General features: G+C 43.4%; 1 protein-coding gene across 1 annotated transcript in view; it reads left to right on the top strand.

The window, feature by feature from the left end:
* MARCHF3 (membrane associated ring-CH-type finger 3) overlaps positions 1-17,392 on the top strand; it is a 132,090-nt gene that overhangs the window by 94,164 nt on the left and 20,534 nt on the right. The window contains exons 2-3 of the mRNA XM_016217831.2: positions 2,179-2,422; positions 5,308-5,512. Of these exons, the coding sequence (XP_016073317.1) occupies positions 2,235-2,422; positions 5,308-5,512 (393 nt within the window). The 5' untranslated portion in view covers positions 2,179-2,234. The remainder of the gene's footprint in view (positions 1-2,178; positions 2,423-5,307; positions 5,513-17,392) is intronic.

Here is a 17,392-nt window from a genome sequence, read left to right as displayed (position 1 = left end):
ACCAGTTCTGCCAAAAATTAAAAAGACAGCCACCCAAAAAGTTTACTGTTATTATCTGAATGGTGGGGTTATGAGTTAGTTTTATTGTTTTCTTTGCTCTTTTCTGTACTTCCCATAATATATACTTCTTGCTTTTGCAATGTAAACAAAAAAAAGCAACAACTCCTATTTAAAAAGCAAAACGATCCTAGCTGATTATCTGATTGTGTTCCTTGAATGCTCAGTAAGTACCTAGTGGTTGAGAAGCCCACCAGAGTCGTGACAATGGCATGGAAGGGGCAGCCCTACCTCTGCCCCCATGTCAGGCCTCAGAGCAGTGCTGGTGTTCACAGTCCTCTCCACACTGCGAAGTCCCAAAAGGCTCCTGAGAGAGGCCAGACATCAGACTCTGAGAGGACTCATGGCAGCTGAGGAGCACAGGAAAGAGAGCATGCTGATCCAGACACCTCCACAAGAAGGAGGGGATTCCATTCCCATCCAGTTGTCTCTGGAGGTCAGGTCTGCTTGATATGTGCTTCTTGGGAGGGACAATGTCAGCTCAGTTCATCTGGAAACACTGTGTTTTCATCCTAAGAATGTCCAGTTGATGTACATTTTTTTGGAAATTGGAAAGATCCTGTTTTCCACACCTGTAGGAGTCAAGTAAAGTATAATAAGTAGAGACAAATATCTGGGAGCAAACAACCCTTTGAAGAATTCCAAAACTCCTCTTGGGGTTCAGGGGACAATTCATTTAGACTCGGAGCCTTGACCATCCAGACTGGTTATTTACTGTGAACTCAGTCTGTCAGTCAATCAGTCTGCCTCTGTCTAGGTCCTGTCAGACTCAGGAGCTTGAGGTGAGTAGGCTGAGCAGAAATGGCCTGTCGGACCATGCAACAGTGTCATCTTACCTTTAGACATAAATAATTCCTCCTGCAAGTTTCTATAAACTCTCTACTTCTTATGTGTCACATGCAGACTTAATATTGAATGTAGTGGGATTCCTCACTGCTCTGAACTTGAGGTCAAGTTCAAGCTCATACTACACAGATGAGAAACAAAATTCCTAGCAGTCTGCATGATAGACTGTGTTAGAGAGGTAAGGCTGTCATTAAGAATGGGCTATTTTTGCTCTGGCCGGTGTGGCTCGGTTGGGTGTAGTCCCACACACTGAAGGGTTGCTGGTTTGATTCCCGGTCAGGGTACATGCCTGGGCTGTGGGCTCGATCCCCAGTAGGGGGCATGCAGGAGGCAGCCGATCGATGTTTTGCTCTCACATTGATGTTTCTCTCTCTCCCTCTCTTCCTCTCTCTAAAAATCAATTAAAAAATCTTTTAAAAAAATAATTGATTATTTTTAATAGACAGTAGATATCTCATTCATCAGGTTCTTTCATTCTCCTATGTGTTCCCTTATGACAATGCAGTGCCCATGGATTTTAGGTAGTACATAAACAAAACTCAATACCAGTGTATTTATCGTAATATCCATTGTGGGGAAAAATGTAACAAGATCATCCAACTCATCATTTCATGAATAACTTTATTTAAGGCTAAAGAAAATAGATTAAGTTTTTAAAGGGAATTAATTTTCAAGACATAAGTAGATAATTGTATTATAAACAGATATGGCAAAAGCCAGAATGGTGATACATTAAATGAATGATTCATGTTTGGCAAATATTGTACTACAAGGTGCTACTTGACCAGATTTGTTTTTATTTTTTTCTTTCTCTCTCTCTCTTTTTTTAATCTTAGTATCTCAAAATGAAGCTGCATGGAGAATAAATCGTTTCCAAGAAAAAATAGTTGCGATCAGTAATAGTGATTCTAGTAACTTTTAGAGTGTCAACAAAGACTTATTGCTTCTCGGGTGCAGCGCGGGAGAACGGCTTATCTCCTCTTCAGATCTGGCTTTAGAGCCATGGTTCCCTCCTTTCTCCCAGAGCAGGGATCCTAAATGTTTATGTACACTGACATGCTCCATGCTCACTGTCTTGTTCACAACCACTTCCCCTGTTTCTTGTGGATTCTGTGTGTGTACGCGTGCATATTAAATGGTAACAATATAATGAGCCACGTCTAGGCTACCCCTGATATTTATATTAAATAATGACATGATGATGTCGGTAGCCTGTAATTCTCCGTTTCCTATTAACCACCCTGCTCAAGTAAACTGTTTTCTGATCTCTCTTAGATGGAAATCCTGTATGAATGTGGAAGCCATTAGCAGAGTAATTGCTGTCTGTTACCATGACAACCAGCCGCTGCAGTCACCTGCCAGAAGTGCTGCCAGACTGCACCAGCTCGGCTGTGCCTGTGGTGAAGACTGTGGAGGATTGTGGCAGCCTAGTGAATGGGCAGCCACAGTATGTCATGCAAGTTTCGGCCAAGGACGGGCAACTGCTGTCAACAGTAGTGCGGACTCTTGCCACTCAGAGGTAATACCACAATCAAAATTAAAATAAATGAATGTGTAATTAATCCAAAGGACTCTTTGTCAGATGGAAAATGCTAAAGGGAATGTAATTAGTGCTCAGTCTTTGTGTCAGGTGAAAGGAGGTATGGGGGGAAAAAAGACTACACAGGTCCTGTTTCTATAGCAATAGGGTATAAAGCTAAAATTCACCTTGTCTAGTTTTCCACTTAAAGTCACACTTGCAGAGAGCCAGGCAGGGAAGGATCCCACAAGACACAGGGTCCCTTGCTTTACATTTATTTTGACAGTGCAATGATAATTACACTCATTGTCTCCAGGCACTGACAAAGGTAACCCTTTGTTAGAATAGAATGAAGGAAGCACCTGATTTCAGGTGAGAGCTGAAGTGACTGGATTTGTGGGCAAAACTTTCAAAGTGATATTCTTGGCGTGCATGCCAACAAGCGCTGCCTGATCAGAGCACTGAGCGGGGCCACTTCCTGGGCGAGTCTCTTCTCTGGTACATCCCCTCTTGGAGGCCTCTTCTATTGCTCCCTCCTTTGCTCCTCATGGGCCCCCACCCATGATCCTTTATACGCACCCTGCCCTGTGAAGTATACTATTGTTAAACCCCCACAGCTTGTCTCCCCTGAGTGATGAACCAAAGCAAAGCTAAAGGCTTTCAACAGCCCAGCTCCAGGCCAGCACTTTGTCCCTGGAGGTCTCTTCTTGTGTTGTGCTGGCAGGTTAAGAGCTACAGGGTGACTGGTCAATAAGCACACTGTGGCTTCTCCAGCTTTCTTTCAAAATGGGTGAGTGGGACTTTGACCTAAGGTGTAACATGTATATCAGCACTGGACTTGCCTCCTGATATCAGCGCTGACACTTCTGACCGTGAAATTTGAGTCACTCACTGGAACCTTCACCACTTATCTTGCTCTGAGCAATTTAGCCAACCCATCCAGTACAGATACAGGTCCACAGATATAAACAGGTGCCTGCAGCAGGATTGCTGGTGGCACTACCATATTTTCTGTTGCCTTCCAGCCTGGATGTGGTGTCCGCCAGACGTGGACTCACACACCCATGCATGTTGTAAACATTGTCCATGTACTTGCAATTTGTGCTGCTACCACAAAGGGAAGACATGGGGGGGGAGGGTCAATATATATTTTTCTACTCTTGAAAACCTTCTAACAATTGGTTAGGACTCAGAATATGATGAGGTGGTGAGCTTCATTGCTCATCTGTGAACTGAGACAGATAACTGATCTGCACCTGTCACCCTTGCAGCCATCAAACACCTTGCTGATCTGGAAGAACAGGCTGCAGAGCTAAAATGACTGAGACTTGTGAGCCACGGGGGGGGGGGGGGGGCATTGTCACATGTTCTCCTACCAAGTAGTAATGTAAACTAGGTTTTAGAATTTTACACGCAAGTTGCTCAAGTGAATGAAAGAGGCCAGGAATAATGAGGAAAAACAACTCAACTCTTCAAACTTTCTTTTCCGGACCCTGAGCATCAGTGGGTATTTTGGGCAAGTGAGAAGGAAGCCTTTTTCTTTTTTAAATCCCCTTTTAGCCTTCACTCATTCCCAGGATCATCCCCAGAGCAGCCTGGGGTGTGTTCATGGTTGTTTCCATTTGGACCAAAGACAGTATCAGTGAGTGGTGGGCATGAGCCTGAGTCACTGTCATTTTGGGGGGATTGAAAAAGGCAGGGGAGAGCCAGTAGAGAGGTTGGTCCTCAGGTTGGCACATACATTGATGACATATTTTAAAATCTAATGCCCAATAAAGAAGAGCTTGAGCAATGTAAGAACACATCAATAGAAAGGGATTGTCCCCTCACAAGACACAGTATCCCCTGAGGAGTGAGGTCATCTTCATTTAACCCTTCCACTGGCCACTTGTTGATGGCCATGTTATTTGATTTTTCCTGACCTGAATTTTTATATGAGTGAAAGTAATCAGCATTAACTTGGCATTTACTGCATTCTGGTCCCAATTCTAAGCTTCTAATCTGTACTATCTTTTCTCATCCTCACAATCACCATATGAGGAAAGCACCATTCTCTGTGCCCACTTTAGAGGTAAAAAAAACTAAGGTACAGAGAGATGATGTTACTTGTCCTAAGTTAGCCAGCTGGTAAGCAGTTTGAATACCAACTAATGTATTCAAGCCCAGGCAGCTGGACTCCAGAGCCTGCCGCATGAACCACTGTAACTGGATACCTTTACGAAACGTGCAGGGGTGGTTTTTCCAAATTAGAGGCAGACTTCTAGGCGTACTAATTACTCGCTTTCAGTTTAGTGTCCTTAGCATCCCAGAAAGCATCCTAGGAAAGTTCAAAGGACCGACCTGCTACTCAGCTTTGTGCTGTGGCTCAGACGGCACTTCTGTGTGGCAGCTTCGGGGTTGGCAGCCAGTTAACTTCCTTCTTCTCAGCCGCCTACCCTCTTGAAAGGAGAAATGAAAGGAACCTCTGGGTATTCAAAAGTGTCCTGGCCTGGTTCGAAAAACACAATTTGTCTAGAAATTACAATTGGTCTCATTTCAATACAATTTCTGTTCTTAATGGTGAGGGATGGTTTTTATTTTTTAATTGGTAGTTTGCCTGAATTACATCTGTACCCCAGGCAAAAATAACGTGTTGCTTGTTTTCACTCACTTTTGGCCCTGGACCATTCACGATTTCTTTGTATTGGCAAAAGTAGATGCTCAAGGACCATGGCACTGGCCCCCACTGCCAGGTACAAATATAGATCTAGGGTTTAAAAGAAGGTGTCTTTTCTGAGCAGCTGCCATTGGGGAGGGTCTGAAGGACACAGAGCCAGAGGACTGACCATCTGCATGGCAGTGGTTTCTAGCCCAGTGACCAGCAAGTGCCCCTCCTTCTCTTGCAGCCCCTTCAATGACCGGCCAATGTGCAGGATCTGCCACGAGGGCAGCAGCCAAGAGGACTTGCTCTCTCCATGTGAATGTACGGGGACCTTGGGGACAATTCATCGGAGCTGCCTGGAACACTGGCTGTCGTCCTCAAACACCAGCTACTGTGAACTCTGCCACTTCAGGTTTGCAGTCGAGCGCAAACCCAGGCCGTTAGTGGAGGTCAGTAATTGGGGCACATCCTGAAAACTTAGCTCTAATGAGCAAATGATGTCTGCTTTTATGCCCAGATCACAAACCCTGTGCAGCTTCACTGAAGCACAGTAATAGCTCCATGTGAGCGTGTGGGTGTGAACGTGTGCGTGCATGACACAGACAGAGACAGCTCACTAGCTCATTCAGGAGCAACAGTAAAAAGTTGACCTCCACAAACTGGAGACAGGAGAAGAAATCAGTGTGAGGAGAAGGGGAGGTTTAGAGACTGGATCTCCATTTTTCTATCCCTGTAAAGTGGAGCAAATAGATCGCTTTTCTCTTTGCACTCCATCTGCCCACCTTGAAGCAACAGATCAAAGGATATATTCTGAGAGGTCTGTATGAAAAAATAGAGCTGCATAGTGGTTTAAGTAGTTCTATGACCTTAAGTTACTTCACCTCTTGGAAGTACTATAAGGATATAATGAGTTCATATTTATAAAACACTTAGAAGAATACTGGGTACATATACAAGTGTTTGAATTTAAAAAAAAGAAAAATCTCTTCTAGGAAGTTTACACGAGTTTTTTTCAACTAATAACCTAGTAATATTAGAATCTCTTTTCAACAGTCAACCCAACCTTTAAAGTGGCAGGACGTTCTCATATTTTAGGAGCCACATGATTCTTCTTCTTTTTTTATTTTAAAGAGAGAGACAGAGAGAAACATCAATGTGAGAGAGACACATTGATCAGTTGCTTCCTACACGTGCCCTGACAGGGGACAGGGACTGAACCTGCAACTGAGGAACGTGCCCTTGACCGGGAATCGAACCGATGACCCTCTGGTGCGCAGGCCGATGCTCTAACCACTGAACAATGCTGACCAGGGCCAATGATTCTCTTTAGACCAGGGATCTGGTCTTGTATGAGCTGGGGGAATTGGAAAACATCATGGACCATTTTTGTCCTCTCTCCTACCCTCAGATTCTGCTAGCCAATTAAAAAATGGGTTTGGGCAGCAATAAATATTCTAGTACATTATGGAAGAGACCCAAGTGGTTGTGCCTATAATACAGACCTGCTGGTAACCTCCTCCTTACTTCAAGAGCAGCTTTGGCATTGAACTAAAGCTGGAAATCAAGAAACCCTTCTGGGAGACCATTTAAAACAGTGTGTTTGCGCCTCAGCGCTTAAGGCTCTGGAGAGCTCTGTACTTATATTCTCTAGGGTTTGACCTTGAAATTTTAATCAGGACCTATAACTGAGGCCTGTTTTAGCATTGACTTGTTTGCCAAATGGCACAAATTTATTTGAGTTGCCCCAATAAACTCTATGCTTCTTTTAAGACTCTGGATCAAGTGACCTCTTAATTTAACCGTCTTGCTGCTTGACAACCACTTTCAGAAATTCATATTTATAGCGCGCCCATCAGGGATTTGGCCCTCTGCCACATTCACTGGGATTTACATGTCAGAACTCCTCTGAGAGGGGGAAATATAATTAAATAATAAGCAAAGGGGATGAAGATTTCTCAAGCCCAATGGCAAAATTTAAAAAGAAGCCTATTTCTCCTTTCTAGAAACTTTTTGGAACTTCCCCAAGTTGATATGGCAGCTTCCCCAGGAAGCTGGCTTCCCAGAGTAAGAAAACTCTGCTTCAATGGGCTGTATTCAGTGTTCTTCACTAGTGGCTCCCCAGTAAAGACTTTTGCTTTTGCTGGGTAAAAATCCCAGGGTATGTGTGAGTGATACATAACAAAGGAGTGTGTGTGAGTGTGTGTGTGTTTGTGTGTACGCATGTGCACACAGCTTAGTTTTTCTCAGATTACACCTGTGTCATATTACCCGGTGAACCCATTGACTCTCAGAGAGGGAAACGTGCCCACACACAAATGTTTCTTCAGAGTTGCCTATGTCAGGCCACAGACTCCAGGATCTTAGGCAACTGTCATTAAATAACAAGGAAACAAGGCAAATGACCTTGAGAATGTGTGAGGTGCTCTGCAAGATTTAGGGCTTTGCCTACAAAAACATCACCCAAACGGTCGCGGGTGGTGAAATTTTCATTGCACAAATGGAATGTGACATTTTTCAGAGTTAATGATGATTGAACAAGTTGAAAGTGAAAGGCAAACCTCCCCAAGCAGGGGGAGGCTGGCCGTTTGATCACCCCATGGCAAAATGAACTTGCTGTTTGACCACAGCAATAAAAAGAAGTGGTCTTTGGTTTCTCAGCTGGAGGACAAGTGAGAACCAGGTGCAGGAGATTTTTAAACGGATGACATTACTAATTGACTTTTCCCTTACCAAAGGGAAGGTCTATCCAGAGTGAGCATTGCTTCTCAATATGTTTACCTCCAGATAAACATGAATCTTTTTAGCAAATCATCAAAACCTGCCAATTTGGGTTAAGCATTAAAGGTATTGCTACTCTCTTTCTCATTTTCACTCTTTTAATTGCTTTAATCATTACTTTATTTACCAGTTGGATCTGCCTTTTCATTAAAGCAAGAAAATTCCATAACATTTAATTTTAAAATCGATGTGGTAATAGCAGCTCCTGTTGTTAGAGGAAGCGGTTGAAAAAGCCATGTATTAATTTTATTTGTCAGCACCCAGACGTTAACGTTGGTTGCAACTACTTTAACACCTCAGACTCGAAACCTTCAGTAAACTCAATCCTTCACTCAACATAGCCCTTTATCCGCCCTTTTTCGTTGTTCCTTTTTTTATTGAATTTATTGGGGTACCATTGGTTAATATAATTGTATAGGTTGCAGGTGTACAATTCTATAATGCATCATCTGTATACTGTATTGTGTGTGCACTACCGCAAGCCAAGCCTCCTTCCTTCACCACTTATCCCCTTGCCCTCTCCTGCTCCCCGCCCCCTTCCCCTGATCCTCCTTAGCATCGCTGTTCCAAAGACCCTACTCTCCCCTCCCCTCCCCTCCCCTCCCCTCCCCTCCCCTCCCCTCCCCTCCCCTCCCCTCCCCTCCCCTTCCCTTCCCTTCCCTTCCCTTCCCTTCCCGTACTCCCACTCTCTCTGCAGCCAGCAATTGGATGTTTGTTTTCAACAGGTGGAGAACCCAGGGCTGCTACATAAAGTCTTTCCTCCCCCTCCCCACAAAAGGGTGAGTTTCTATTCATAATGGCCCATCAATGGACTGCTTTTTATTAGCATCCAAACTGAGCATCACCTCCCACTTTACCACTGACCACCTGGGTGTCATGGCTCAGTGTCTCTGAGCTGCAGCGTGAAGGAAGGTGAGCTGAGAGCTCTCCCTGATACCTTTGGTCTCTATGATGCTCTGTAAGGCTAAAGATCCAAGGCTAAAGTTCTTGTGCAAAAAAAAATGTACTCTACATTTAAAAGGATTCATTGTATGGTATATAATTTGTACCTCAATAAGATGATTGTGTGTGTGTGTGTGTGTGTGTGTGTGTGTGTATCTAGCTATCTGCCAGGCTACATCTTTTTGTCTCCTTTGGTATAAGTTCATTGCCAATTTTATACCCTAAATATTTTCTTGTTGCTAAGTAAGCCAGTATAACATGAGCTAGTTTCAACCTAAGAGCTACATCGTGATCATCTGGTTTATTCAAATGTGGGTAAATTTCCTCTACAGTCCAGCTAATATAAATCTCATAAGGCCTGTGTCCAATCAGGTAAAGCTCGAAAGGAAAACATTCAAACTGTACGTAGCAAGAAGGAAGAGCAGAAAACTGTATATAGCAAGAAGGAAGAGCACATATAACAACATGTTTCCTACCTGCACAGCTAGCACCACTCTAGTGAAGGCTACATATTTTTTGTTGATGATATGTCAATTTGTGAGATGAATTATCCCCAAGAATAATGACCTGGTAGAATGCAGTCAACACACATCCACTAACCATTAAAGGATTCCCTGAATGGCCAGCCTGGGTGGTTTTATGGTCTCCTTCCTGCTCATTTTTAGTTTTCCTCATTTCTGTCTAAGTTGAACTCTGATACCATTCTTTTATAAGGGTGAAATAGAGCAAACCAATAAAAATACCATGACTTGTTTCTTAAAATCATGCGCCCTGACTCCAGCCCATGGCCATGATTACATATCTGACTGAGCAGGTTGCCAAGGTAGTCCATCTTACTATGTGCAAATAGCGTGCTTGCGACATCAGTTTCTGGGGACAGGAGTATCTGCTGCTGGCTTTCCTAAGACATGTATCAGTAACACCCAGCCTTGCCAGGGAAACTCATGAAGTAATAGATCAGCTCAACAATGTCGTGATAAAAATGAAACAGCCAGGAAATGGTGGAAATCTGGAGGAAAGTCTTCCCGGACCTGCTCTTCCTCCAACCAGGGAGACGTGATTTTTCACAGACGGACTGATTAGGCTTTCGTATTTCTATTTCCTTTACGCAAATCCAGCTGACTGATAAGAATTGTATGGACAATTTGAAAGCTGTTCCCTGTGAATCAGAGGTTTAACTGAATTGAAATGGAAAGTGTTTTCACATGTATCAGTCACTCAGAATAATAGGATGTAAAGCTAGGGAGGTGAGGATTAGGGATTTTTCTCAAACTTTTTATTTATGATTATTTTGTAAGTCAAGGGAAGAAAATGGTCCTAAAGCCTGCCCTGGATTCAGTGTAATCTCCACCAACACAGCAGGAAGCAGAGCTGAAATGCAGTGAGGAAACCACTTTGTGCCTTGGCACTTGCTATTTAATAGATTTAAGACTTCACTTCACCTTCCTAATATGTACATGTCAGACTTAGATGGGGACACTGCTCGGCGCTTATTACAGTGGGTTTTGTTTTGTTTTGATTTAATATATTCATTTAAGTAAAAATGTGACCTTTGGGTTTCAGAGTATTTTCATCAGCAAGCTCTTGTACCATTGGGGTAATTGGGGAATGACATCATAGGGGATATAAACTGATTCAAGGAGCTTCCCAGGCGTGAGGACCACCTGCTCCGTTCCTCGAAGGAAGGTGGGCAAGCCCCCCTCTTCACGCCAACGCGTGCGTGCAGCCCAGTGAATAAGGTGGCTAGAGCACAGTCACAGCATGTGAGAGGCAACAAGAAGCACCAGTTCATTAAATAAATGGATGGAGAGTCCACCTCCCCTTCCCCAGTTCCAGGCCATATGTCATATCCTTGGCCTATGCTTGTAAATCAAAGAAACTGACCCTTGTCCCTACAGTTTAAGACAGACTCAGTTGGACAAGGGCTTTTTTTTTTAATCCTCGCCCGAGGATATTTTTTCCATTGCTTTTCGGAGAGAGTGGACGCAGGAGAGAGAGAGAAAGAGACATCGATTGGTTGCCTCCCGTACTCACCCCCACCGGGGCCGGGAATCGAGCCTGCAACCGAGGTACTCTAACCACTGAGCCAAACCAGCTAGGGCTGGACAAGAGCTTTTATATAATACAAACTAACAACATTGCTTTGAGCAACACAGCAATGTGGTGATTCTGACAAATCCTTTCTCCCACCCAGTCGTCAGTCTTCAGTCCGGTTTTAAGGAATGGCAGGTGGCAGGAGTCCTGTACTCACTGTAACCAGTGCAGGGCTTGGCAGGGAAGAGTTGACCTGACCAAATCAGAAAGATTCAGACCCCAGCTACTATTCGTCAAGCTTTCGGGAATCCAAGCACTGTGCAAGCAAACACTTCACCGTAGTCCTGGGGGAGGGAAAGATCCTATTACCCATTTGGTGGATGAAGAAACAATTTTACGCGCAGCCAGCGTGGCTCAGCGGTTGAACATCAACCCATGAACCAGGAGGTGACAGTTCGATTCCAGGTCAAGGCGCACGCCCAGGTTGCGGGCTCGATCCCCAGTCAGGGGCGCACAGGAGGCAGCCGACCCGCTGACTCTCATCACCGATGTTTCTCCCCTCCCCCTTCCTCTCTCTGGGCTCAGTAAAGAAGGAGGAGGAGTGCATGGTGGTGACAGTAGGTCAAGATCCCTTGGCCCCGCATGTAGGCCTCTCCACGCCACACTGTGGTCTGGCGGGACAAAGTGGAAGAGAAGACCGCATGCCAGCGTCCGTGAAATGGAGCGTGGGAAGGATTTAGTTGGGTCCACCAGGAGTTCCCACTCTCGTGTCCACCACACACTGCCACCGCCTGAGCTCCAGGGCAGGCAGGCACAGGATCTTCCTGCTCTGCCACCTCAGGCTTGTTAGGCCCCTCCTTTCCATCTCCAACTACCTGAGGCCACTCTCCTCCCTGATCCTGGCCAGGCTAAGGCCTCACAAGCAGAGTAGCGCACTGTAGCATGAAGGACAAAAGAACTGTCAAATACCAGAAGGGGAGTGTGTGCGGGACTTTGTGTCTGTTTTATGGGCAACAGAACAAAGGTCCTCCCACTGAGTGAAATCTTTGCCAGTGACCTTCCTGAGCAGGGCCTAACTCATGACTGAGGCTGCTGTTCTAGAACTGTAGTACAGACCGCACTGGGCTGGCCGCAGGGAGCCTTGGGCTCCTGTCCTGGCCTCCATGGCCTGCAGTGAGAACCTGGACGAGTCATTTCTCCTCTCTATGCACTCATTCATGCACACAGGTGTGCTTTTTTTTTTTTTTTTTTTTTTAAGAATTTGAATGCCTTTAAGTGGGACAGGCAGTCTCCAGTTTCCCCAGGCCTTGCCTTTTGCTTACATCCACCCAGCCCTCTTCACCTTCTTGCGTTACCCATCTTCTACTTATAGTTGAGATTCCAGAGTTGAGTGATTTCTTCCACCTTTAAAAGGCTTCTCTAATATTATGTGCATTGCCTTATATCAACATATCTTTCAGGGTAGTATAGACTGAACCTAATGGTCTCCCTCCTAGCTTTCCCACATTATAAATGGGCTGAAATTACTGGTTCAAAATTACAAGGTAAAGGAACCACTAAGAGACAGTGTTCCAGCATGGACAGTGGTAAAAGTAACATTTCAAATATCTTGCACTTGCAGTATGCCTTAGTGCTGGCCAGGCACTTCCTTGACCCCTGGTGAGGTCGCTGGGCAGGGAGGCCACCAGCCTCCAAGTGGACTGTGTCACCATCCTTTGTGCCAGCTGTTGAGATGATATGCCTGATGACCAAAGTCCAGCAGTCCTTGATCCTGAATTTGTTCAGGCTTGAATGTTTCCCTTGGTCTTGGTAGCTAATTTGGCAGTTGCTTTGTTACTTAAAGCTTAGTTACAAAGAAGCTGTTTTAAGGAATCTATTAAATTCACAGCTTGCTTCATTAAAAATCGCTTCATTAAAAAGGCAAGCCAACCGAAGTGTTTGCATGGCTGTGCCAGATGGAAGTGAGCTAACGGCTTGGTGCCTGTGATGTAGCCCATCCGCTGCTGGTAAAGGATTAATTTGGAGGGGAAATCCAGTTCCATGCATTCTATTGCACGACCAGATTCTATTATTTTACTGATACTTACAGTGAACTTGAAATACAAATTAGAATCCATGTTCTCAAGAGGAACTTTTTAATCCTAGTAGCTGCCCCTACCTCTCTGTATCTGAGGAACAGAAACACATCGATGCAAAACACCAAGAATTGTTTCACACAACTTTTATCTTAATTATTCTATTTTTAAAATACAGAGTAAGATAAAGAATAATATAGCAAACAGGTGTGTATCCACCACCTGGAATTAATAAATGTTAGCACCTTGTGAGGGATATAACCTTTCAGAGGACAAGCATCTTGGGGGAGTGGAGAGAAAATGTCGGAAGTTTTGACTAATATATCCTCAGGTAGTCTCAAATACAGGAGAAAATCCAGCCGGGTTTTCCTTAAGCACATCTGGGCCAAGAATAAGAGGAAATAAACAAAATGAGACAGATAATCCTGAAAGATTCCAGATCCTTTGAGCTAATTCCAGATGTACAAACAAATAGTACTGCTAGTGTTGCCACCAGAGTTTCCACTGCTTTGAAAGGAAGACAATTAGAAATTGTTATATGGGAGTTCGGGGATGAGGAGTGGAGGTGAGGGTGTCCGTGGGCAGCTGACTGGTGAGCTTTGTAAAAGGGAGCTGGTAGAGGAGCAGCGAAGTGTCACTGAATGGCTGAAATTGCTAATCATCTTTCTCCTAAGTCTTGTTGAAATAACAAGGCACAATATGCTCCCAGGAATGACCCTGTGTAAGTACAAGGCACCTGGATGAACTGAAGAGAGACATGAATTGCAGACACCCTGGTGCAGATTTAAAATGCAGAATTATAGAATATGCATAAAACTCCTCACTGAGGGCTCTGCCAGCCCTCCTCTTGCCTCTTCAGTTTTGTGTCAACTACTAACACTTAATTCCAAGGAAAGAATACACTTTTTTAAACAAGTAATGGTGTGAAATATTGTGAGCAATACATGATTATGGTTAAATGCTGCCTAATGGACAATTGTATTAGAATGAGCATAGTGGAGAAGTAGCTTCAGTGAGGCAGTGGGAGATCCATTGTCCTTTATTCACTGAACAACACCCTGCTGTGCCTGTCTGTGCTAAAAACTTTATTTTTCCACAAAAGGGACAGATCTGGACATGACACTTGAATCCAGTGGCATTAATTTCACTTGAATCCATCTGTTTTTTATCCTTAAGATGCTCACATCCCAAAGTTTTTTCTTAAGTTACTTACCATTTTCTAGGCAAAGAGAAAATATTACATACTGTACACCTAATAGAACCATCTTATTTCAGTGTCTTGGGTATCCCTATAACAGTTATTATTCCATTTTTTAAAAATATGTTTTTATTGATTTCAGAGAGAGGAAAGGAGAGAAAGAGATAGAAACATCAATGATGAGAGCGTCATTGATCCAATGCCTCCTGCACGCCCCCTACTGGGGACTGAGCCTGAAACCTGGGCATGTGCCCTGACCCGGAATCGAACTGTGACCTCCTGGTTCAGGGGTCGACACTCAACCGCTGAGCCACGCTGGCTGGGTATTATTCCGTTTTGTAGGTAAGGAAACTGAGACTCCTAGATGTTAGGTCACTCTTGAAAGATCTTAAATACTTCCAGCCACAGGGCCAGTAAGTGGAGGAAGCAGAAGAATCCAAGGCTCTGGCTCCATGGTCAATGCTCTTTCCGCAACACCTGGCTTCTTCCTTCCTGGCTCAAAAGTACTTTCTTTCACTTGTTCATTGACACGCACTTGTGCAAGTGCACACAAATCTGAGGACTTCTTTACCAGCCTTTTCAAAGGATTAGATATAGTTCAGAAAGGGGAGAATGAAAAAATGTGGATTAAAACCCTGATTTCCTCTTGATGCCGATTTCCTCTATTAAGTCCAGAGCTGTTAGTGGGAAGGGAGGGATGAATAGGTGGAGCACAGGGGTTTTTAGAGCAGTGAACCTATTCTGTACAATACTATAATTGTCTTCATACATTTGTCCAAATCCGTAGAATGTGCAATACAATGAGTGAGCTCTAATGTAAACTATGGACTTGGGGGGATAATGCTGTGTCTCTGTAGGTTCCTCCATTGTAGCAAATGTATCACTGTGGTGAGGGATGCTGGTAATGGAAGAGGCTGTGCATGTGGGGAGGCAGGGGATATATGGGAACTCTGCACTTTCCACTGAATTTTGCTGTGTACTTAAAACTGCTCTAAAAAATAAAGTCTATTAAAAAAAATAACAAACAAAAAACAGCGCTGAGCTGTGCCAGATTGTGTGCTGGGACAGCGGAATGCATTACTTCTCTGTGCCTCTCTATACTCTAGCCTAGCTGGGAAACAAAGCTCTTAGGTATGTCATTCTATTAGAAACCAGGAAAGTCATTCTCAGTTTCCAAGGGACTTTACAGACCCTTCCCTTTTTTCTTTTCATCCAGTTACTTTCTCTGCATTTGAGTCTTCATCTTTCGGAGTTACTGTGCCACCAATTTCTTCCGAGATCACTCCTAAGGGAGAGATGTTGTTTGAAAGCCTGATGAGCTCAATATTGCTTAAGAGCCCTTTCCGTCCTTTCACAAATGGTTGTGAAGGTTAATCACTCATAACACGCTTACACACCCTTGTTAGGTAAATTTCTTTCAAGATTATCGTCTAGTTACTTCAGATTGGTAAACCTGGTTTTACAGCTCATGAAGGAAAACACTGGTTTGCCTCTTGAATTATTTGTATAATTGCCTCAATTATTTGCTGCACTTTTGTGACAGGTGTAGCAGACTTGGGAAGAGATAAGAAAGAGCGCTGTCGGGTGTTTTGGCTTTGCTTTCCTCCCCTATTTTTACTGGGTGTTTTCTATGCCGTGCCTCGTCACTGCCTGCCTTCATTCTTGAAGAGATAGGGACCCTGAGAGGTTGTCTGGGGTAAAGCCACTTCTTTGCAATCCATTATCACAGAGTTAGAGGGGCAGGTTTACGCTGGGATGGATAATGAGAGGAAAGTTATGTTTGCACTTGTACAACATGAAAGAGGAAAAGCTGCTTTGAAGCTCTTAGTTTACAATACTGAAAACCAGGTTTAATTCTAAGGTGTGCCACTTACAAAAATGTGTAGATTTGTTTGTGAAGATTGAGGTCAGATTAAAAGGAGAAAATGAAAGCTTTTCTACACATTATTTCATCACTGCTTCACCTCCAGCGATGCTATTGGAAACAGAAAAGTTGGAATAAATTGTGAGGTTCAAAATCTGTTAAGGCTCAGGGGGAAATGGCTAATACAGCACATAGGAAATGCTGGCAAGTAGGAGGAGCAGGAAGTTGTAAAACAGAATCTACAGGTATTTAAGGACTTATATCTGGGAAGAATCAGTAAAAGCAAAAATTGGGAGATGAAGGGAAAACCATTACTTCCTAGAAAATAATGCAACCCCAAAGGCTTGCTTTTTGCTTTAAAGCTGGTAGATGATGGGAGAAAAGGCATGAGAGATGGAAGCAATACAATAGCTCTAATATTTTTCTAAACACTGGCTCATCTGATTAAAATCTCTGACTTGAATGCCGAAACCAGAAGTCATTCATTCATCAAAATATGCATGTTTTCAGCTGTTTATAAGATGTACCTGGCAGATATGTATCTGAAAAGTAACCCTATTAGGTGGAGATGTGGCAAGGCAAAAAGAAATATCTAAAAACCAGAATTCATACCAGATGGAGGGATTTTTTAGGGAAATCTACAGGACACTTCAATTTATTTTTACCAAAGGTCTTTTTCAGTTTCAGGTTTTTTAAACAGCTTTATTGAGATAATTTATATACCACATATTCACCCATTTGAAGTGTATGATTAAGTAACACAGCATATTCACAGTGTTGTGTGACCACAGTCCATTTTAGAACATTTTCATCACCCTAAAATGAAACCGCACACACTTCAGCCTTCACTCAGCAGTCCTCCCATCCCTAGGCAACCACTAATCTATTTCATATCTCCATGGATTTGCCTATTCTGAACATTTCCTATAAATGGAATCCTACAGTATGTGGTCTTTTGTGACTGGCTTCCTTCACTTACCATAATGTTTGCAAGGTCTAGTCTCAGATTTTATAGAAAATGTATCCTAACCTTCCTTGCTATAATTTTACTTATTTTTTTATTCCTTCTCGGCATCCGATTCACCTTAATATGCTGCTGCTGCTAGTTATCGTTTGCTGAGCCCTTACGCTGTGCCACTGCTGTGCTAGGCACTTGACTCTTCTGCTATTTGTACGTATAACCATCTCCAACTTAGAAATGAGGAACCTGGCACAGAGATGTCAATGGTTTTCCCCCCTCTAAATTTCTGCCTTTTCCCCGTCACAGTCTATGTGATGAAACCCTTGTCTTTTTACTCTTTTATTGTATGGAAGTCATTTGCGCGTTGATTTTTTTTTATTTTTTTTTATGCTGTCTGAATTTTTACCATCTTTGCTCAATGAGAGTCTTTTTTTCTTCTTTTAATCCAATTAATTTAATTTGATTGCTTTCTTGATT

This window comes from Miniopterus natalensis, chromosome 3 (assembly GCF_054644295.1).
Source record: "Miniopterus natalensis isolate mMinNat1 chromosome 3, mMinNat1.hap1, whole genome shotgun sequence".
NCBI classification, from domain to species: domain Eukaryota; kingdom Metazoa; phylum Chordata; class Mammalia; order Chiroptera; family Miniopteridae; genus Miniopterus; species Miniopterus natalensis.
Note: the sequence above shows the minus strand (reverse complement) of the source record. Positions and strands in the feature narration are given on the sequence as shown.